The 23,094-nt window shown below is 50.7% G+C and overlaps 1 protein-coding gene across 10 annotated transcripts in view; it reads right to left on the bottom strand.

Annotated features, from left to right (window-relative positions):
- Nucleotides 1-1,751: 1,751 nt before the first annotated feature.
- ARHGEF2 (Rho/Rac guanine nucleotide exchange factor 2) overlaps nt 1,752-23,094 on the bottom strand; it is a 126,881-nt gene continuing 105,538 nt past the window's right edge. For 9 of the 10 annotated variants that reach the window (XM_053278424.1, XM_053278425.1, XM_053278423.1 and 6 more), the window contains 20 exons: nt 22,510-22,577; nt 22,089-22,152; nt 20,402-20,531; nt 19,073-19,182; nt 17,330-17,476; nt 16,456-16,706; nt 15,772-15,897; nt 15,104-15,221; nt 12,719-12,967; nt 11,676-11,752; nt 10,862-11,031; nt 9,331-9,398; nt 9,045-9,239; nt 7,738-7,842; nt 7,592-7,659; nt 6,263-6,304; nt 6,126-6,176; nt 4,473-4,886; nt 3,705-3,888; nt 1,752-2,350 (listed from right to left, as the gene is read on the bottom strand). In XM_053278424.1, the coding sequence (XP_053134399.1) occupies nt 2,265-2,350; nt 3,705-3,888; nt 4,473-4,886; nt 6,126-6,176; nt 6,263-6,304; nt 7,592-7,659; nt 7,738-7,842; nt 9,045-9,239; nt 9,331-9,398; nt 10,862-11,031; nt 11,676-11,752; nt 12,719-12,967; nt 15,104-15,221; nt 15,772-15,897; nt 16,456-16,706; nt 17,330-17,476; nt 19,073-19,182; nt 20,402-20,531; nt 22,089-22,152; nt 22,510-22,577 (2,723 nt within the window). In that variant the 3' untranslated portion in view covers nt 1,752-2,264. Of the gene's footprint in view, nt 2,351-3,704; nt 3,889-4,472; nt 4,887-6,125; nt 6,177-6,262; nt 6,420-7,591; nt 7,660-7,737; nt 7,843-9,044; nt 9,240-9,330; nt 9,399-10,861; nt 11,032-11,675; nt 11,753-12,718; nt 12,968-15,103; nt 15,222-15,771; nt 15,898-16,455; nt 16,707-17,329; nt 17,477-19,072; nt 19,183-20,401; nt 20,532-22,088; nt 22,153-22,509; nt 22,578-23,094 lie in introns of all 10 variants that reach the window. The other variant, XR_008312262.1, reaches the window with a different exon arrangement.

Here is a 23,094-nt window from a genome sequence, read left to right as displayed (position 1 = left end):
GTCCAGACAGAGGCCCTCAGATCTCCCCGCTCATATATATATATATGGACATCACCAACATATATATGGACATCACCTGCAAAACCAGAAAAGCCTGCAAAACCAGAAAAGCCTGCAAAACCAGAAAAGTGTTGCCAGTAAAAGAATTCTATCTCGGCTTACAAAAGAGCCAAATTAATAATATATATATATATATATATATATATATATATATATATATATATATATATATATATTATTAATTTGGCTCTTTTGTAAGCCGAGATAGAATTCTTTTACTGGCAACACTTTTCTGGTTTTGCAGGCTTTTTAACTCCAAGTGGGAACAGGGCAGGGGGAGCAACCCTGCTCCTCATTCTAGTAACATAAGAGGCCGAAACTACGATCAGGAAGTCTGTCATTCTGGCAGCCACCTGCTAGGGGGCGGTGTCTGCAACGCGTTCCACAAATCCCAACTGGAGGCTGCCTTTGGAGGGCTCATTAAGGACTGCAGTCCCATAATGGCACTGGTAGCCAACATGAGACTCTCCATCTTTTGCACTACAACTCCCATCATCTCCTGCCGCAATGGTCATTACAGCTGGGGATGGTGGGAATTGTAGTTCAACAGCAGCCGGAGAACCAAGGCTGCCTACCACTGGCTAAAGACTCTCAGGCTGGACTACAACTCCCATCACTCCCCGTTGCAATGGTCATCGCAGCAGGGGGTGATGGGGGTTGGAGTCAAACCAGAAAACCTCAGGTTGGCCACCGCTGCTATAACACAAGGCAGATGTTTGTTCTTTTCTTACTAACCATTCTCCCCACGGCTTACAATTACATTAAAGTGTCCCATGGTTTCATACCATGGGTGAAGTCTCACTTTTAGTAGCCTTACCAGTTATAAAGATTTCAGCGGCTGTGTGCCTTATTCCAGTTGGAACTCCAGCGATGACTAGGATACAAATAGGCATCTTAGCAATACACACTTAATCCTGTTTCGTGATTGCCGTTTCACCTGTTACACTTAAACCGGTTTAACTTACGTTTCACGTTACGGGCCGAGAGTCCTGCCTCGAAACAGCTCAAATCCCTCAACAACACTGATCAACTCCCAACAACTAGTTCTGCCGTGAACTAGTGTGACATCCATTTATGAATGTGTAATCATGTGTGATATGGGGTGGTCTCTTGTTGGACTACACCTCCCATCGCCCCCTGCCGCAACACGCCACAGCAGGGGGTGATGGGAGTTGTAGCCCAATGGCAACTGGAATGCCCCAGATTGGACACCTCATGTTAAGACATTCCCTTAAACTAGGATGTTGGGGGGTTAGGGGAAGACTGTGTCGAAATTTCTCGAGCAGATCAGCCGGAGGGACAAGGGATTCCGAAGTGGAAACCCTTCCTCACCTAAATGAATGAAGCAGCTCAGAGGGTTAACATCCACCCATGCACCAGGCACACAAGCCCAGCTAGTGTTGGCTCGTGTATAGTGTAAGGCAGGGATTCTCAAACTCGGGACCTTAGATTTTATTAGACTACAATACCCATCACCCCTCGCCAGGGGGTGATGGGAGTTGCAGTCCAACACCACTTGGGCACTCGTCTTTGAGACCCCCTGGTGTAAGGGTTCTGTGACCAGGACTCATATGGACCATCTTGGCTGACAGACCTCCGTTCTGCCCGTTTCAAGATGGAGAGGTAACTCTAGGGTCCCCTCATTCTTTTCTGCCCTACATTTCAGAGTCCCAAGAAAAAAAGCAACATCATCATAGTCACAATAATTTAAACTGATCCTTCAGAAGGAGGAGGCAGCTTCCTCCTGTTCCCGAAATAAATACATTTAAATTGCATAAAAAACACAGGGCAGAGAGATGGGGGTGTGTGTTTGTCTTTTTAAATCGGCGGTATGCCAGGACTCACAACACTCCGGGCACCCGATCTCCCTCGCCCTGTCCCTGCCACCCTGAACTGAGGAAGAGAACCTGAAGGGTGACCACAAAAAAGATCCCCAAGCCACCGTCCGTCAAAGAGAAATGACAAAGGCCACGGTCGAGTCACGGTCCCCAGGCGGAGCTGTGACCCCGATCCCCCGTCCCTCCCCTTGCTCTCTCAGGACGTGGTTTTCCAGCCGCTCGCCCTCTCACCCACCCACAGTCCAACCCACAGTTAGTCTGGTGCGGCCTTTTCAGGTCCCTGAAGATCCACGGTGTGGCTTTGATTGGAGAAAAGGTGGCCGTCGGCTCGGTTCGGGGGGCGTGGGGCTGGTCCGCCCACACCATCTAACTGTCTGATGAGCCGCCGTCCCCGACGTTCAGTTCCTGGCTGCTCTCAACCTCCTCGGGAATGTCCTGCATCCTCTGGAAATCTGGACGAGAGGGACGAGATGGGTCAGGTTGAGTGAGACACAGCGTTCTCGGCCGTTACGTGAACTGCACGTTTATTTATTTACTGGACATGTTTCTGTGCCACCCCAAACCCACATCCCTGGGCAATACAACGAGAGAAATCAAAAGAAGATCAAAACATTGGGAATGCTGGAAATCCAATGGGATGAAGACGCCAAAATGTGGGGAGGGGAGAAGGTTAAAGTGACAGATTTGGGTCTCTTCATTTGCTTTTCGGGGCGGCACCAGGGTGCGCCCCTGGGACGGGGCACCAAAGGTTATAAAGAAATTTCTTTCTTATAAATAAATAGGAAAGTGGGGGGATGTACATGAAATAAATAGTATATATATATTTGAGCTTGTGCAGAGTTCTTTCAGGAGAGGAGAGCTGGTCTTGTGGTAGCAAGCATGACTTGTTCCCTTAGCTAAGCAGGGTCCGCCCTGGTTGCATTTGAATGAGAGACCTCATGTATGAGCACCGTAAGAGATTCCCCTCAGGGGATGGAGCAGTTCTGGGAAGAGCATCTAGGTTCCCAGTTCCCTCCCTGGCAGCATCTCCAAGACAGGACTGAGAGAGACTCCTGCCTGCAATCTTGGAGAAGCTGCTGCCAGTCAGTGTGGACAATGCTGAGCGAGACGGATTCACGGTCTGATACTGCAGGCAGCAGCTTCCTGGGATTTGGGGCTGTGGCTCAGCAGCAGAGCTACATGAAGACAGCCCCGGGTTCACTCCCCAGCAGCGTCTCCAGGCAGAGATGCCTGCCTGAAACCGTGGAGAGCTGCTGCCAGTCAGAGTAGACAATCCTGAGCTAGATGGATCAAGGGCTGGACTCAGTAGAAGGCAGCTTCATATGTTTGGGGGTGGGGCTGTAGCTCAGAGGGTTCTAGTTTCAGTCCCTGGCAGCATCTCCAGGTCGGGCTGGGGAAAACCCCTGCAAAAAATCTTGGGGAGCTGCTGCCCGTCAGTGTAGACAACACTGAACCAGATCGGCCAACGGTCTGACTCGGTGGAAGGCACCTTCATATGCTTGGAGGTGGGGGCCTTTTGCATGCAGAAGGTCTCAGGTTCAATCCCTGGCAGCATCTCCAGGTAGGGCTGGGAGAGACTCTTGCGGGGAACTCCAAAGCCACAGTTGGGCGGGGCGAGCCCTGGAGGATCCTAGAGCAAGGACCCCCTACTCTCCGGAGCGACTTCCCAATTCTGAACACCGACACACAGCGCAAAACGGAAAGGCCAGTTCCGTTCCGATCCACGTCTCCCGGGGAAGCCGAGGGCCCAAACCACTAGGCCACCAGCCCCCGGCCAGGGCACCCCGGAAAGCTGCTCAGACGCACCTCGCGGGCTGGCAGGAGGGGACTGCTGGTTGATCACCCCTTCTTCGTCCAAGAGCACCTCCAAGCCTTGGTCGCCCTCCTGGAGCCGGCCGGGTACACCGTGGTAGCTGAACTCATCTCGCTGGCAACTGGCGAAGGTCCGGTGGAAGCCGGGAGAGTGGGGGTCGCCCCCTCGGCTCTGCAGCTGCGGAGAGGCGGGAAGAAGAGGGTAAAGGCACCGGTCTGGATTCCGTCTCAACAGAAAAGAAGTCACAGAAGCTTTCATCTCCCTGGGTGGGTCTTTTCCCCCTCTTATGTGGGTCAGAATCAGAATCCTGCTCGGAGAACTGTAGCTCCCTGGTAGAGGATCAAGCAGAAGCTCCCAGGATCAATCTTTGCATCTCCAGTTAGGGCTGGGAGAGACTCCTGCCTGGAACCAGAGAGAGCTGCTGCCAGCCAGTGCAGACCATCTCGAGTGAGAGGGGCCAAGGGCCTGACTCAGTAGGCAGCTTCATACGTTCACCAGGGGCATCCACAGCCCGGTGGCAGAGTATCTGCTTTGAATGCAGAAGCTCCCGGGTTGAACCGCCTGGCGCCTTTGGAGTCAGGCGGCAGATAAACTAATTACATAAACAAACCCTGGCAGCATCCCCAGGTGGAAACCGTGGAGAGCCGCTGCCAGACAGTGTAGGAAATACTAAAATGAAAGGACCAAGGGTCTGACTCAGAAGGCAGCAACCTCCCAAGCCGTCCCCCTGTCAGTGTCTGAGCCCCGCACCAGACCCTCACCGGTGGCGGAGTGAAACTTTGGTAGAGGGCGTCGCCCGCGGGCAAGCTCCGCCTCCGGGGCTCCGCCCCCTTGCGGACCCAGGCTGCCTCCATGGGCTGCCGCAGGGCCGCCAGCTGCCGGCGCGCCTCCTCCGCCTCCCGCTCGTGCCGCAGCCGCTCCTGTTCGCTGTCCCGCAGCCGCGCCTCCAGGGCCGCCACCTCCTGGGCCTTCTCCTGGCAGAGCAGCCGGCTGCGGCTCAGCTCCTCCTGCAGCAGGGTGTGCTGCTTCTGCAGCAGGGAGAGGTCCGTGGCCTGCCTCTCCGCCGTGGCGGCCGAGGCTTCCTTGCGGGAGTTGGTGCGGCCCAGCCGCTCCCGCCGCTCTCCCGCCTCCTGCAGCTGGAGCTCCAGAAGGCTGTCCTGATGCACCACCACTTCCTACAAAGAGAAAGGAAAAAGGACGGCGGGGTTGACGGCCACACTGCACAGCCCGTATCGTAGCCCGTATCGCTGCCCGTATCGAGCGACTCGGTCTTAAGTCCTGCTAGGCTCCCGAGCCACGTTCCCTGTAGTAAGGATTCCCAGATGTTGTTGACTGCAATTTCCATTGTCCCCAACTGCAAGGTCCTTTGGTGGGGGGATCATGGGAGTTGTAGTCAACAACACCTGGGGATTCCTGTTACAGGGAACACTGGTTCCGAGGCTGGCATTTCCAGGCTGGTGCCAGACTCCAAAGGCTTCTCAACCTCGCACAGTGGGGGAGGATGGGAGTTGTAGTCCCGCAGCGTCTGGGGAGCTGAGATTGAGAGCCACCCTGGCCTTACGGTATGTTCGGCCTGCTTCTGCAGAGATGGCGAGGGCTTTTGAAGCCTTGGCCTTTGGTCAAAGCCAGTTCAGAAATGGCCAGTCTCATTTTCCGATGCTGCTCTCTTGTCTGTAATCGGTTTTGTTTAGGGGGATTTACATCTTAGTGCAATTTAAAAATGTTTATTAACTTTACTTTGGGCACAGCTGCTATTGCATGGAATTCTACAGATACATTTTGCACATGCACGCATGCACACACACACACACTTTACACACACACATACACATATTATATATACACACATACATGCACATACACACATATATACACACATATTTTATCCATGAACATTTATACAATATATGCACACAGATATATTTTATATACACAAACATGTGTATATGTGTGTGTGTGTATATATATACACACACACATATATACACACACACACACTTTATACACATGTATACACACACATACAAACAAACTTGCACATACATATGCACACACATTTTGTACACACACATATTTACACATACACATATGCATACACACATGTGCACACACACCACACATATTTTATAGTCATACACACACACCCCTTTTCTTATTTATTATTATTTCTCTGTGTAAACCACCCTGAGCCATTTTTGGAAGGGCAGTATTGAAATCGAATAAATCATCATCATCATCATCATCATCATCATCATCATCCCTGGTCACAATGTGGTCCTGGGGACCCAAGGCTGAGGGGAATTTCTCCCAGGAGGACCACGTCAAGACACACACACTGGGCAGACGTGGACTGAAACGAAGAGGGCCCCCTGCAACAGGCGCACTGCATCATGGCTCACACCAATGGGACTGACCTGCAGGCTGTGGAGCAGAGAATATAGGCTCTTGAGACGCTGCAGCACCTCCTGAAAGGTGGAAGGAGAAGAGGGTCAGGCAAGGCTCCGGCCGCAGCCCCGAGGGGTACCCCCTCCCCGCCCTCGCTCCCACTCACCTCCTGCGGGGGTCTCTGCTGCAGCTGGTTCCCGTTCCCATCCTGCGGGAACAGAACGCAAAGGGGTCAGCGGGTGGCAGTCGAGAAAAACAGCAGCCTTTCCCCAGAAGATCCCAAAGGCAAGCTGTCGAGATGGGCCCAAAATCCAACCTGGCCGCTGATGTGTGTGGGTGTGTTTTTAATGAATTAAAAAAAAAAAAAATTATTGTGAGCTGCCCAGAGGACAATTTGTTATGGGTGGCTAACAAATAAAGTTAATTAATTAATTAATTAATTATTCATTTTCATTATTTTATTATTATTATTTTACACAGTCAGACAGGTGTTATTGACTGGTTTGTTTCACCCAGACATCGAGTCCTTCCCAAGGACCTGGGATGGCTGGATTTTATCATCAATACTGTTGGTTATTATAGATATCGTCGCAAAATATAGGCTGTTCCCAGTAAAGCTGCTTTTTGTAATTGGCTGATGGTGATTTCTGTGGCCCCTATGGTGTTGAGGTGCTCTTCAAGGGCTTTTGGAACTGCACCCAGGGCGCCAATGACCACTGGGATTATTTGGGTCTTTTTCTGCCACAGCCTTTCAATTTCAATCTGTAGATCTTTGTATTTTGTGATTTTTTTCTATTTCTTTTTCTTCTATTCTGCTATCCCCTGGTATTGCTATGTCGATTATTTTGACTTGTTTTTCTTTCTTCTCGACTACAGTTATATCTGTTGTATCATGTGGCAGATGTTTGTCCATTTGTCGTCAGAAGTCCCATAATATTTTTGCATGTTCATTTTCTACAACTTTTTCCATGTTATGGTCCCACCAATGTTTGGCTACAGGTAGCTTGTATTTTTGGCAGACGTTCCAGTGTATCATCCCTGCAACCTTGTCATGCCTTTGTTTGTAGTCAGTCTGTGTGATCTTTTTACAACAGCTGATGAGGTGGTCCACTGTTTCATCTGCTTCTTTATTATTTTTATTTTTATTATTATTGCTGGATGAAAGGCAGTCAATGGACAGTGACAGTAGCACCATCCAAAAGTTATTTAAGGCTGGGTTCTTGTGGGAGCAAGCACCAATGGTCCTCTTTGCTAAGCAGAGTCCACCCTGGTTTGCATTTGGATGGGAGACTCCATGTGTGAGCACTGTGAAAGATTCCCCTTAAGGAATGGGGCCGCTCTGGGAAGAGCAAGAAGGTTCCAAGCTCCCTCCCTGGCAGCATCTCCAGGCATCTCCACTTCCGTTGTTAGTGTATTTCTCTGCTTGGAAAGACCCAAGGAAAGATGGCTACTGCATGAAAGCAGAAAAGCAGAGCAATCAAATAGGAAAACATACCTGTTGGCTGGAGTTGGAGTCAACCCTGTTGAAATCAAGCGAGCCATTGATGCTTCCGGTCTCCCCATCTGTAAAATAAATAAATGAATAAATGGCTGGGAGAAGGCATACTTAACCCCCGGAGGACAGAGTTTGCAGCGTCTTACTTGTGGTATTACTGGGGTTTGGGCTACAGCAGCCATTCAAGCCCTGAGTGTGGTTTTGGTCTCGATCCCAGCCGGGTCCCACAAACAGATCTTTCAGAAGCTCCACTATGAAGAAAGAAAAGGAAAGAGAGAGAAAGAAAGAGAGAGAGACTAACGTCACAATGTCTAAACAAATACCCGGCCGGGCAGTTTATAACCCTGTGAGTTTATACCCCAGTTTATACTCTGCCGGGTAGTTTGTGCAAAATTTGTTTTGTGAAAATTTGTGAAAATTTTGTGAACTTGTGAATTTTCTCCAATTTTTAAAATGTTAATGATGGAATGAGCCACAGGACATTTTTGTCCTGTGGACAAAATGGCGGCCGGAAATGACCTCTGTGTTATTTCCAGCCTTCTAGGAACCACGGATACGTGGGCTTTGATCACTGTTCCCTCTATCAGGGATTCCCAGATGTTGGTGACTACAACTCCCATGATCCCTAGCCAAAGGCCATTGCAGCTGAGGATGCTTGGAGTTGTAGTCCACAACATGTGGGAATTTCTGTTACAGGGAACATTGGCTTTAACCCTTCCGAATCCGGGGAGGAGGTCCGGTGTCTATTTGACACCCACAGAAACGCGAACCTGCGAATAGCGGTTCCGTGTATAACGAGGTTTGCCTGTATTAGATTTTTATACCACCTTACCCAGATAACTCTAGGCCGCTCACAAATATAAAAACAGATTTAAAACCAACTCATTAAAACAAAATTAAAACCCATTTCAAATCATTTCAGTCTGTAACTTCCCCCATGAACCTTCCTTGCTTTTGAAGCTTAAAGGTCTGTCTCAAGATCCTTTTTAATGGGCTTGCTCTTCTCACACACGCTTGCTCTGCGATGACTGGGGTAAACTAAGCCTCTCCCCTCCAACATGAAGGAGAAGAGCTGGTCTTGTGGTAGCAAGCATGAATTGTCCCCTATACTAAGGAGGGTCTGCCCTGGTTTGCATTTGAATGGGAGACTACGCGTGTGAACACAGTAAGATATTCCTCTCAGGGGATGGAGCCGCTCTGGGAAGAGCAGAAAGTTCCCAGTTCCCTCCCTGGCAGCATCTCCAAGATCGGGCTGGGAGAAACTCCTGCCTGCAACCTTGGAGAAGCCGCTGCCAGTCTGGGTAGACAATTCTGAGCTAGATGGACCAAGGGTCTGACTCAGTATACAGCAGTGTCCTATGTACCTTTGTTTCTAATTCAGTCCCTTTGGCCTCCATCTCTCTCACCACATTTTGGGAGGAGGCTCCTCAAACCGGCCAGCTATGAACGCTACCTTCTTTGACAGCCTCCTGGATTAGCTTCTCGCCGCGGGGGGTGTCCGAGGACTCGGTGCGGAAAAGGGTGCGAGGGTTCACAGCGGGCAGGGGTCCGTCCTCGCCGCTGCTCTGAAGGGCCAGGATGTCGGTGAAGAGCCCCACTTTGTCCTCCAGGAGTTCTGCTATTTCGCGGTCCCGTTGCAGGACCCTGTCTGTGAGGAGGGAGGAGAATGCGGCTTCAGGGGGGGAGGCCGCTCGGAAGGGACCCCCCTCCCTGGAAAGGGGGCAGGGGCTTTGCCGCACCTTTCAGCTTCCGCAGCGAGGCTTCGTTCTCCGTCTCAATGAGCGGGAAATCGGCCCGGTCCGGGCACCTAGAGGGAAGGAAGGGAAGGAAAACGGCCAGTTAGGAGCACGGGGGGTAGATGGTGGGATCCTGTGCCCGGTTTGGGGCCTGCATTTTGACAAGGACGCCGAAAAGCTGGGAGGGAGGGCAGCCAAGATGGGGACGGATCCGGAGACTGACAGCTGAAGGAGGGAGCGAGGGAGGTCCTTCTTCCCCATGGAAGCATTTCAGGTCTTTGAAAACCGCTATCACATACTGTAATAGATATAAACGTGTAAATGCTTCCTCTTTAAAAATAAAAGATGTGTAGAGGTAAAGGTGTGCCGTCGAGTCGGTGTCGACTTCTGGCACCCACAGAGCCCTGTGGTTTGATTTTGTAGAATGCAGGAGGGGTTGACCACTGCTGCCTCACGCGCAGTATGTGATGATGCCTTTCAGCAGCACCTTCCTATATCGCTGCTGCCTGATATTGGTATTTCCGGGGATTCGAACCGGCAACCTCTTGCTCCTTAGGCAAGTCATTTCCCTGCTGCCTTATTCTCTCTTTACCCTTGATCTCTGCTCTGAGTCTCTTCGGATTGGCAGATGGATACTCTTTGGACGCAGCTTTCTCTGTCCTTCTCTCTCCTTCCTTCCATCATGAGGCAGCTAGCCCAGGGCACAGGCTTTCCTATCTAAGTTTGTAACTTCTTCGAATAAATTTGGAAGAAGTTTGTAACTTCTCCTTGGCTTGTTTCAGACCTTAAGCCATTGCCTCCAGAGCTATTCTGCGAGCTCCGTTCTCATCAAACTGAGGTTGCCTGTGAAATACGGGGTTGGCTCAAATTCACCTCAACATTTAGCAGTGCAAGAGGTCCCTAAAGCTGTTAGGCATACCTTCGTTCTTTGGAGTTCTGGCTCTAGCCCTGGGATGGGCAAACCTGGCCCTCCAGCTGCTGTAGAACTACAACTCCCATCATCCCCAGGGGACGATGGGAGTTGTAGTTCAGAAGCAGGGAATGGGCTACACAGAGACGGGCCTTCTCAGTCACTGCCCTGAGACTGTGGAATGTGCTCCCTGCTGAGATACGATCTTCCCCATCTGTGGCAGATTTTATAAAAAAGACCTGAAAACCCATCTTTTCGCCCAAGCTTTCTCAGCTTTTAAAATTTTTTAGGTTTTACTCTCTGGTTTATTTTTCAATTGTTAAACTGTTTTAAGTTTTTGTATATGTTTTTAACTTGTTTTATGCTATTGTTAACCATCCAGAGACAAAAGTTTGGGGGCGGTGTACAAATTTGGCAAATAAATACATAAAGCAAGCAAGCAAGGTTGGCCCATCAGTGACTACAACTCCCATCATCCCCAGCCACAGGCGTCCCGGGACAAGGGAGCGCCCGCCTCGACATGGGACTCTTCCCATGTTTGTGGCCGGGTGCTCCAGCCCTGGCCCGGGACGGCAGAACCCGCCCCAATGCACCCGGCCCCACATTGCCACCCCAAATACTCACAGCTTGACCGCCTGCTGGATGCACCTCATCCAGGTGTTCCGCTCGTCCCGGGAGGCGGTGTGCACCTCGTACATCTCCGGCGGGGTGTTGCTGATGAGGAACATACCCTTCTCCTGGTTGGCGATGTCTCGGACAATCAGGTTTTGGAGTGAGATGATTGCCGGCTTGTCCTAGGGGCGGGAAGCAAGTTAGAAGTGCTTTCCATGCCTCTGATCCCTTTTAAGGATAGATATTTAAAGGTGGATCTCATATGTAAATAAAGATAGGACCATGGGAAGCTGCCTTCTACTGAGTCAGACCCTTGGTCCATCTAGCTCAGTATTGTCTGCACAGACTGTCAGCGGCTTCTCCAAGGCTGCGGGCAGGAATCTCTCTCAGCCCCATCTGGAGATGCTGCCAGGGAGGGAACTTGGGACCTGCTGCATGCAAGTGCTCTTCCCAGAGCAGCCCCCTCCCCTGAGGGGAATATCTTACAGTGCTCATATGTAGTCTCCCATTCAAATGCAAACCAGGGTGGGTCCTGCTTAGAAATGGGGAATATTCATGCTGGCTACCACAAGCCCAGCTCTCTTCCCCCAACCCCGACTGGGAACCCCTGCCTTGTGTCACCTGTCTGTTGCTGAACCAGTGCCTGCAATACCACCCTTTGACCATCTGCAGCGGCGGCGCTCAAGTTCATCCGAGTCCGGCCTGGCGCAAGCCACTACAGAGGTGCTGTGTGTGTTCCACACGGCTCCACTGCCAGAGCTCCTGGTTCGAGACCTGTGGCACCTTACACCAGGGTAAGAGATGCAGCAGGGGGAAAGCCACTCACCAAGGTGGGGAAGGTGTACTTCTGATCCTTCTCCTGGAGGAAGATGAGAACATCCGTCATCAAAAGAACCAGGACATCTGCAGGTGGGTGGGGAGGGGAGAGACAAAAGAGGGTGTCAGGGGGAGGAATGAAAGTTTGGTTTGTTTATTTTTGTTTGTGTAGCACAGATCTTAGGGTTTTTCAGAGCGAGATTTGCGCTATGAACTTGGAGTACTCATCAGAAAAGGCAGCTTTAAAACACTGTTAGGAACATAGGAAGCTGCCATATACCGAGTCAGACCATTGGTCCATCTAGCTAGTATTGTCTACACAGAGCATGCAGAAGGTTCCAAGTTCTCTCCCTGCGAGAAATTCCTGCCTGCAACCTTAGAGAAGCCGCTGCCAGTCTGGGTAGACAATCCTAAGCTAGATGGACCAAGGGTCTGACTCGGTAGGAGGCAGCTTCCTATCTTCCTATGTTCCCTATGAACATAGAAAACTCTAGGGCACAGGCTTTTCTACCCAAGTATGTAACTTCCCTAATAAACCTTGCTTTTGGAACCTTAAATGTCTGTCTCGATATATTCGTTGATGGGCTTGCTCTTCTCACATTCGTTAATGCCTCCCCATCTCTTACAACTTTTAAAAGGGCAGTCGAGACGCATTTGTTCACCCAGGCTTTTAATTAGATATTGTTTTAATTGTGTTTTAATAGTTTTGTCATTTTTTAAATTTTAATTGTTGAAATAGGTCAATCTTTTTATTGGTTGTTTTTATTGTCCCGTAAACCGCCCAGAGAACTTGCGTTTTGGGCGGTATAGAAATATGCCAAATAGATAGATAGATAGATAGATAGATAGATAGATAGATAGATAGATAGATAGTTTGCTCTGCTATGACAGGGCTGAACTAAACTTCTCCCCTCCAACAAGGACGAAGAGAGCTGTAGTTCAACAAAGGCTGGAATGCCAAAAGACTGCCTTGCCCCTGTATCAGGGTTGCACCGAACCCTCCCTGCCAGTAGAGGGTGACAGAGCACTGCCCAAACGCCAGGCTCCACCCACCTTTGAAGCGCCCGGTCGCCATCTTCCAGAGCATGCAGCCATCGTGGACCAGCTTCCGCCGCATGATCTCGTCCTTGCAGAAGGACCCCACCCGCTCCAGGGGGACCTTGGCCCGCCCGTCGATCCGGCTGTAGATCTCCTGCAGGCGGGCGTTCTTCTCGTAGTCGTGCACCTCCTGGTCGATGGCCGAAATCAGGTCCTTGATCAAGGCCAGGGCGTTGCTCAGGTCCTGCTGGTCGGCTTCGTTCCCTAGCGAAAGTGGAGGCAGGGAGATAGTGCGGATGGCAGCGTCCCAGAGGCCTGCCGCGCCCAGCACATCCACCCCCCACAATCCCATAGGGGGCAAGGGGGAGGAATTGGCCCCCCTGGGAAGAGGGGTGGCTCAGTCCCCCTCGCCAACGCTCAGCAGTCAGTGCTTTGTAAACTTCCGTAGGGACAACAAATATTTATATACCGCTTTTCAACAAGGAGAAATAATAAATAAATCAGATGAAAAGCGGTATATAAATATTCATCGTACAAGTTGATCTCGGTATCTGTGGGGTTCCGTTCCTCGGTTCTAGAGCGGATACCGAAGCATTGTGGAAAAGGAGGTTAGGATCCTGAAGGTCACAGAAAATAGGGGAGAAAGCACAAATGGCTGTAGAAACATGGTGGTGGGGCACAGTTGCCTACCATGCTCCATTGGTCTCCCCAATTCCAGCAATGTTCCCCAAGAGTCAAAAGACACGGGGGTTTTCTGAGATGGCCTGCAAATGGCCAGTAGATGGCGCTAAGAAACTACAGTACCTGATGTCCTTGAATGTTATCTTGTTCTTGATTGTTTTTAATGCTGTTTTAGAATGTTGTTTTAAATATATTTTTTAAAATTGTTGTGTTTTAAATTTCTTGTTTTTGTTTTTAACTAATGTATAATGTTGTTTTTATCTTGTTGTAAACCATCCAGAGACGTAAGTTTGGGGCAGTATAAAAATATGTAAAATAAAATAAAATAAAATAAAATAAAATAAAATCTGGACTTGTCGTAGCATCTCTTATCAAAATTTGAGCTTAACATGGAATAAAGTTACCAAATGGAAGAATCCCAGAACTGAATCCAAGGAAACCTCTTCCAAAGAGGGGGGCAAGATCTTGCCCAGGTAGTCAGCAGGCCTGAGGGACTCCCCAAAGATCTCACCCCAAATGAGCTCCTAGCCCAAGGAAGCTGCAACACTGAGCGACTGAACACCAGTGTTCCCAGTAACAGGGATTCCCAGATGTTGACTACAACTCCCATCATATCTAGCGGCAATGGCCTTTGGCTGGGGATGATGGGAGTTGTAGTCAGCAACATCTGGGTATCCATGTCAGAGGGAACACTGTTAGAAATCCCCTCCTTAAACTGATAAGAACAGAGTACTGGAGATGCTTTGCCCTGAGTTCAAAATAATTGTATCAGATCTACTTTATATATCATAGTCGGGTTGGCTCTCTCCTTCTCAAACCGTTTGATAGTGGGATGATCAATCACGTCGGGACAGACTTTTTCTTTCCTAATTTCCCATAGTGGAGTTCAGGATTCTTTACTGATCGCTATTGATGTCTGATGCCTAGTTTAGGACCCTTTAGAATCCACTAACACTGCTGCATTTTTAATTGGTTTGAAGTTTTGGTTTGAAGGATAGACGTTGTACGTAAACTTGTTTGGTCTTGTTGGAGTCTCAGAGATGCAACCTTTCTTTGTTTCTACTTGTAATACTAATAAAAGCATTTTTAAAAAAAGAAAGAAAAGAAATCCCCTTCTTGGGACTTCACTCAATTCCAAACCTTTCCTTATCACGCCTGGGATCGATCCCTGGAGCAGGGGTAATGACAGGTCTGTGCAGAAGCCCAGAACGGGCAATGCATGCCCTCTTGGGCCGCTCAAGGCCTCCCCTCCACCCGCCTTCCTTGAGAGGAGGAGCAAGTACAAGGGCATGGTGGAGCAAACCCTTCTATCTCTGCCCGAGAGTTGTGGGTGTAACGGCTCTGTAGGGACAGAAACTTGGCTGAGCCGGGCCTCTTCGCCCAGTATCTCAGAGAACCCCCAGATGCTGATGACCGAACCGATTCGAATTTAAATCAGATTCAAATTGCTTGGACTCGAAACTGCTTGCACAGAATGGGATTCATTCTCATTGATTCAAATTCGCCTGAACTCAAATCAAGTTCACTCAAACGCAATCGGAATATGATACGGGTTCAGGCAAATTCGAATCGATTCGAATGAATCCCGTTCTGTGCAAGCAGTTTAGAGTCAAATTGATTCTCATTTGAATCAACCCGGCAGAATTTTTGGCACATCCCTACTCCCCAAATGCCCCTCAGTTGCCGCCTCTGTGGAAGAGCCACCCTGGCCGCCGGTACCTTTGGAGTTCTGCAGGATTCGGTTGATAAGCCCAGGGTATTTGGTGATGCGCTGGGTGACCAGGAGGATGCACTCTTGGACGCCGTGACGCCGCAGCACTGCCGACCGCGTCATCCTCTGGAGAAGGTGGAAGAGAGCGGGTCAGGCTCCATAGGAGGTCACCAAGATGCCTTCCATGGGCCCCCACTCCCCCAGCCAGGCATCTGGGACACTCCAGATGTGTGCGCCTGCAACACACACTGGCTGACAATTGGTCCAAATTAGAATGCTTTTACTGAACACGTTTAGGGGCATAGCTTTATACCGGCTCTGACTTGGTCTAATTAGCTCCGGATTGTCTACTCAACACTGACTGGCAGCAGCAGTTACAGACAGGAGTCTCTCCCAGGCCCAGCCATCCCTGGAGATGCTGCCCTTCTGCATGCAAGCAGATGCTCAGCCACTGAACTATGGCCCCATCCCCCATGGAGGAAGCTGCCTTATACTGAGTCAGGCCTTTGGTCCATCTAACTCAGTATTGCCTACTGAGTATTGCCTACTGCCTGATCGTGCCGCCGGTTCGTGCAGGCAGCACTGAGCTAGTTGGAACAGTGGCCTGTGGCAGCTTCCGACGCTCCTACGATGCGTCCAGCAGGAAGGAACTGAAGAAGGGGAAGGAGAGCTTTACCCGGATGAACTGTTGGAAGCGCTTGTCCCGGGCATAAATCTCTTTGTAGAGCTTCACGGCCTTGGTGTGGCGGCTGCAGAACTCCGAGTAGGCATTCTTCATTTGCTCGGCGCAGGTCCCAGAAAACTGAAAGGAAGAAGAGGGCGCATGAGATCACAGACGCATTGCTAGGGCAGGCCAAATTCCGCCCTCCCTTGGCAGAAACCTGCCTGCCTGCTTGCATGCCTAGCTAACTGGTGATATGAGCAAGCAGCTGGTCAATTTCAGCTGGTCAATTTCAGTTTCAGTCTCCCTCTGTGCCTCTCCCTCTGCCACCCAATCAAAACAGGCAGGGGCGTCGTTAGGGGTCGCCCCTTGAGCCATGGGCCCCCAATGAATTGCTCAGAGTCTGAATCTCATCAGCCCCTTCCCTCCTGCCGGACCTCTTCCAGAACGCAAGTGCAGCAGGGGAGGTATTTTGCCTCATGTTGGTCTCTGCTGCTTTCACCTTCAGAGACGCTGTATTATTTTTTTAAAACCCATGGAATTGTCATGAGGGGTGGTGTGACTGAGTTTAATTCGGGGCTGATGGGTGTTGTAGTTCAACAGCAGGGGTTGATGGGCATTGTAGTTCAAGAGCAGCTGGGCAGCCAAGGGGGCCGCCCCCTGGAGTAGTACCTAGGGCTGGGGGTTGCTACTCCTCACCTGCTGGACCAGGATGTCTCCCAGCCGGTTGATGACAAAGTTCTTGTTGCTGTCGGTGGCCAGGGAGTCCTTGCGGCGTTCCAGCAGCTGGACGAGGAAGCGGTCGTGGATCTCGCTGAGCTCGTCCAAGCAGGGGAACATGCTGTGCACCACGGCCGCGTCCATCTGGAGGTCCTCTAGCATGGCCTTGCGGAAGACGTTGGCCATGATCTTCAGGGTCTGCACATGGTGCAGCTCGGTCTGGATCAGCTCTGCATGAGGACGGGGAGAGGAGAAACTCAGGCCGGCCACGATTTTGGGTGACCTTATTGACTCGGACTGTGCCCGTCCAGTTCGATTGTGAACCATTTCTGTACATTTTTGTGAGGAACCCCTCGGTCAATGAGCCCACCCGGCCCGGTTCGCAATCGAGCCACTTTGAACCAGCCCAGTTTGCAGCGGTCCGGTTCGATCACGAACTGGTTCTGCACATCCCTGCGAGGAAGCCCTCGGTCCCTTCCCCTGTCCGGTCTCCCCACTCATCTGGTTCAGTTGTGCAGAACCAGTTTGCGATCGAACTGGACTGCTGCAAACTGGGCCAGTTCAGGCGGCTCGATTGCGAACCGGTTCGGGTGGGCTCATTGACCATCGACTTGTGATTTTGGTTTTTCTTGCCCAAATGCAGCTGAACTTTATATTTGCAGGGACGTGCAGGCAGCCACATTTCAGATCTTTGGGTCCACTGCCCGCCCCGCCCCGGCAATACAGTATTGGGATTATCTGGGTTCAGGGAACCCACACTTCTGCCCGTTTGGGCCTCCATCTATTACTGGGCTGCTCATACAGTTCAGACGTTTGGGGTGGGCGGGAAAGTAACTAAAGCACAGGTCTTCACCATAGATGACGTCTTGCCGCTTCATGACTTCCTTCTTGTGCTGCTGCAGGTAATTATTGTCGACGGCCAGGCTCCAGGAATCAGCTTCAAAGTCCTTCTCGTCGGTCTCAAAGCCGCTCATCAGCTGGTTATAGAGGACTTCGGCACCTGGGAGGAGGGCGGGGACGGGGAGGGCGAAGGCGATGAAAAAGGGGGCAGAGAAAAAGAGTCAAGCCACCCACACGCGGACAACTGATCTCGGCCGGTCCATATCAGCAAAGCTGCGTTCAGAACTATTCAGGGATGAGAGGGGTGTAAGCAGTGTCCCCTCTAACAGGGGTTCCCAGATGTTGTGGACTACAACTCCCAGAATCCCCAGCTACAATGGCTTTGGCTTGGGGATTCTGGGAGTTGTAGTCCACAACATCTGGGAATCCCTGTTAGAGGGAACACTGAGTGTAAGGAGGTGGTTTGTTACCTAATGCACAGGTTTCCCCAGATGCGTTAAACTACAACTCATAAGAACATAGGAAGCCGGTGGCTGTGGATTTGGGGAACCATAGTCCAATGTCTGGGGACCTAAGCTTGGGGATCCATGTATAAGGACAGAGGCTCCCAATGTGGAAAACTACAACTCCCATCACCCCAAATACAATTTATTGTGGCAGGGGATTATGGGAGTTGTAGTTCAGAAGCGGGGAGTGGCCTAAGACAAGGGTACCCAACCGGTGGGACTCCAGATGTTGCTGAATTACAACTCCTATCATCCCCAGCCACAATAAATTGTGAAAGGGGAAGATGGGAATTGTAGTACAGCAACATAAGAGCATCAGAACAGCCCTGCTGGATCAGGCCCAAGGAGGCCCATCTAGTCCAACATCCTGTTTTGCACAGTGGTCCACCAGATGCCTCTGAGAAGCCCACAGGCAGGAGTTGTGGGCATTCCCTCCCTCTTGCCATTACTCCCCTGCAACTGGTACTCAGAGGCATCCTGCCTTTGAGGCTGGAGGTGGCCTATAGCCCTCCGACTAGTAGTCATTGATAGACCTCTCCTTCATGACATTATCCAAACCCCTCTTCAAGCCATCCAGCTTGTTGGCTGTCACCACATCTTGTGGCAGAGAATGCCACAAGTCGAAGTTTGTGTTGTGTGAAAAAGTACTTCTGTTTGTTGGTCCTAGATTTCCCGGCAATCAATTTCATGGGATGACCTCTGATTCTAGTGTTAAGTAAGAGGGAGAAGAATTTCTCTCTATCCACTTTCTCCACAACATGCATGATTTTATAGACCTCTCTCATGTCTCCCCGCAGTCGTCTTTTTTCTAAACGAAATAGCCCCAGGTGTTGTAGCCTTGCCTCATAAGGAAGGTGCTCTAAGCCCCTGATCATCTGGCTTGCCCTCTTCTGCACCTTTCCCAGTTCTACAATGTCCTTTTTTAAGACGTGGTGACCACAATTGTCCCCATCATCTCTGGAGTACCACTGGTTAGGAAGCCCTCTTTTAGGCTGTTCCCTGCTCCGGCTTCCTATTGCAATACTGATTCGATTTTATCCTTTCACATCCTTTTTGAAGAGTTCCTCTTCACCCCCCTCCCCCACCTTCAAAAAGCAACCCCCCTCCAGCAATGTTTTTTAAAACCAGCTTGCTTGCATTTACTTGGCACAAATACACCCAGATCCCCCTGCCCGCCTATCTGTGTGTGATGCACAGAACCTCTGGCTGGAGATTTCACGGAGATTTTCCACCTCCACTTCCAGTCTCACCTTCGTCAATGAGGGACTCTACCGAGAGCGTGCGGTTGCGCATGTTCAGGGAATCGGTGGACTGGGAAAGGATCCTCCGGATGCCCAGGGGAGACTCATCATTGAACGTCCTGGAGGCGACGAGGAAAAGTCACTCTTCCCATTATTATATTCATTTTATATATTGACTACATTTAAATCCCAGAGCAGTGTACACATGGTTATACTTATCCTCACAACAACCCTGTGGGGTAGGTTAGGCTGAGAGAGAAAGGATTGGCCCAGAGTCATCCAGTGAGTTTCATGGGATTTGGAACACAGGCAGCTGCCAAATACTGAGTCAGACGCTTGGTCCATCTAGCTCAGTATTGTCTACACTGACTGGCAGCGGCTTCTCCTGCAGGCAGGAGTCTCTCTTGGCCCTTTCTTGGAGATGCTGCCAGGGAGGGACCTTGGAACCTTCTGCATGCAAGCAGGCAGGTCCTCTTCCCAGAGCAGCCCCATCCCCGAAGGGGAATCTCTTTCAGTGCTCACACATGGAGTCTCATGCAAACCAGGGTGGACCCTGCTTAGCAAAGGGGGCCCTTCATGCTTGCTGCCAGTCCGAGTCTAGCACTCTAACCACTACACCATAGTGGCTCCTTCCCCCAAGGACCTCCGAGGGGTATACACGATTTTGGTTTTTTTCCAATTTTACAGAACCCTTTAAAGCAGGGGTATTTAGCCAGGTGATGTTGGACTGCAGTTCCCATCATTGCAGGGCTATCCCGGCTGGGGGTGATGGGAGTTGTAGTCCAACAGCCCCTGGGGATCCAACGCTGAGTATCCATGCTTAAAAGGTCATTCATATAAAACCAATTAAAACATTAACCTAATTGTTAGCTAAGACCAGGCTGCATGGTTCCTGGGAGCCTGCAGACTTCAGCACGGTGCACGCTTGTGTTTTCTGAACTGCAGTTTGAGACCGAAGAGCTACCGAGCCTCCTGCCCAACACCAGACAGGAAGAAAGGTTGCGCGTTCTAACTCTTTTGCTTCGTTTGCCTGTAAATTGTCCGGCTTTTTAGATCTACTTAAATAAACTCGTTTTTTATGGTTTCAAATGCCATGTGGCTGGGAAACGTGCTCCGTTACATCGCCCCGCGTGCCAGTTCTGGCTACATGTTCTTTAAAGCGGTTTTAAGGCATTTTGGCTATCTTTCAAGTCCACCCTGGTTCAAGAAAGAACAGAGAAGGGTTTGGTGTTTAGCTTTCGTCTCGTAGGAGACCTGGTGGCAGCCCTACTGGAAGATTTTTAAATGAACCTGGGAGAGGGCCGGAAATCTTCTCCCCTTCTTGCGCTTTTAACTTACCCTGCAATATTTGTGGTGGAGACACTTTTCGAAAGGGATAAGGTGGGCCGCCCCCGGCGGGAGCCAAGCAGGGTCTGGCGGAAGCTCTCCGAGGGGTAGATGGCAGAATTCGGACGCTCTCGGATGGTCGCTGGAAAGGATATACAAAATAACAGCGTCACAAAAGTGCAGGAGCCAACTTCTGGGCACAGCTGCGTCATGCAACTGCGGCAGAAAAGAACTGTGTTTCTTAGATGCACATATCAGGTGGGATAAAATTATGATAGGCAGATAAGTAAAGGTAACGGTGTCCCCACACCAGGGATCAGTGTCGACTCCTGGTGCCCTGTGGTTGTCTTTGGTAGAATACAGAAGGGGTTGACCATGGCCACCTCCTGCACAGTATGAGATGATGCCTTTCAGCACCTTCCTATATTGCTGCTGCCCGATATGGTGGGGATTCGAACCGGCAACCTCTGGCTCGCTAGGCAAGTCATTTCCCCGCTGCGCCATTAGGTGGCTAGGTAGAGAGGTAGGTAGATCATATAAATTTATATAAAACTATAAAGAAGGTGCTAAGACTCAATACGAAGACGACAAATATTTATATACCACTTCAAGTCAAAAGTAACCTAGGAAGCTGCCTTATACTGAGTCAGACCCTTGGTCCATCTAGCTCAGGATTGTCAACCCAGACTGGCAGCAGCTTCTCCAAGGTTGCTGGCAGGAATCTCAATCTCAGCCCTGTCTTGGAGATGCTGCCCGGGAAGGAACTTGGAACCTCAAATGCTCTTCCCAGAGCGGCCCCATCCCCTGAGGGGAATATGATGGGTGTTGTAGTCTATTGGGGGGGTCCACATTTGGGAGCCCCCGGGAGGGTGGACAAAAATGTATTTGCACATGCTCATAAACACTGATTATTTCATATGTTCCATAAGGTGAGGGGGTGTGTGGGGAGGGAGGGGGGGATAATCCAGCAGAGCTGGACTGAGGGAACAAGGAACAGACACTTCAGATCCTAAGTTTTAAACAGCTTCTACAGATTAGAGGAAATAAGCCCGTTTTTCCCCCCTTAGATGGGGCATGAATTCACTGACCCATGCATGGACATTTATGTCTTACATGGCAGAGAGAAATCAAGCATGCATCCAAATCTTGCAAGGGGCAAGGGATGCAATCATGGAATGCAGTAATTTTTCAAAAGGCTCTCCAAAGCTGAGAAGTGTGGATGCTGCAGCAAGCACGAAGTGCCCCCTTTGCTAAGCAGGGCCCACCCTGGCTTGCATTTGAATGGGAGGCTACATGTGTGAGCACTGGAAGATATTCCCCCTCAGGGGATGGAGCCACTCTGGGAAGAGCATCTAGGTTCCAAGTTCCCTCCCTGGCAGCATCTCCAAGATAGGGCTGAGAGAGAGTCCTGCCTGCAACCTTGCAGAAGCCACTGCCAGTCTGGGTTGACAATACTGAGCTAGAGGGACCAGTGGTCTGACTCCGTATATGGCAGCTTCCTATATCCCATGCCCCCCTTTCCGGAAGAGCTGGAACGCTGACCTCAGAATGAATTATTCCTTTGGCCCTGGTGCCTTGACCTTGCCAGCACAGGGACTGCTTACAAAGGAAAAATGCCCCCACGACAGACACCCCCCGCCACTCCATTGCCCTCTTCCCCCATAGCTACTTGAGCCCCAGGATTTCCAGCTCTACTTACACTTGTTCCTCAGGGACACCGTCTGCAGGGCTGAATTGTTCTTCAGCAAGGCTGCCTTTTGCTGCTGCAAGGAGGTGGGGCAGAAGAAGAAGGAGAGAGAGAGAGAGAGAGAGAAGCCATGAACAACTGGGTTATAAGAACATCAGAACACTCTGGGAGGAGCACCTGCATGCAGAAGGCTCCAGGTTCCCTCCCCAGCAGCATCTCCAGAGAGGGCTGAGAGAGACACTCCTGCCTGCCACCTTGGAGAAGCCGCTGCCAGCCTGGGTTGACAATCCTGAGCTCGATGGAGCAAGGGCCGGACTCAGTATGTGGTAGCGTCCTAGGTTCGAACCCTTCTGCAGGCAAAGCAGAGGCTCTGCCTCTGAGCTCCGGCTGCCCCAGAACAGTTCCCACACACACACCCCCACCACCGACTTACCTTCTGCTTGACCTTGGTACAGTTGGGCAGTGTGTCTTTGCAGCGGTTGTGGATGGTGACGTTGCAGGCTGGAAGGGAAAAGAGAGGCGGCGTGAGAAGGGAAGGCAACGGGACAGCCCAAAAGCAGCAAAACCATTAGAAACCAGTTACTGCGTTTCCCTACGGAACCCAGCCGGGTAGCACTGCAGGGACACCGTCCTGGAACTTTCCCCCCTGCAGGGTCTCAGCAGGGATGCCAAGCCCTTGGCTTTCCGCAAGGAAATCCTGGGCTGCTCTTGGTCTTCCAACCCTTTATCACCATTCATCCTGCCTTAAGGACACTGGAAGCTGCCTTCTACTGAGTCAGACCCTTGCTCCATCTAGCTCAGGATTGTCTACTCAGACTGGCAGCAGCTTCTCCAAGGCTGCAGGCAAGAGTCTCTCCCAGCCCTTTCTTGGAGATGCTGCCAGGGAGGGAACATGGACCCTTCTACATGCAAGCGTGCAGCTGATCTTCCCAGAACAGCCCCATCCCCTAAGGGGAATATCTGCCAGTGCTCACACATGGAGTCTCCCATCCAAATGCAAACCAGGGTAGAACCTACT

Source organism: Hemicordylus capensis, chromosome 14 (genome assembly GCF_027244095.1).
Source record: "Hemicordylus capensis ecotype Gifberg chromosome 14, rHemCap1.1.pri, whole genome shotgun sequence".
NCBI classification, from domain to species: domain Eukaryota; kingdom Metazoa; phylum Chordata; class Lepidosauria; order Squamata; family Cordylidae; genus Hemicordylus; species Hemicordylus capensis.
Note: the sequence above shows the minus strand (reverse complement) of the source record. Positions and strands in the feature narration are given on the sequence as shown.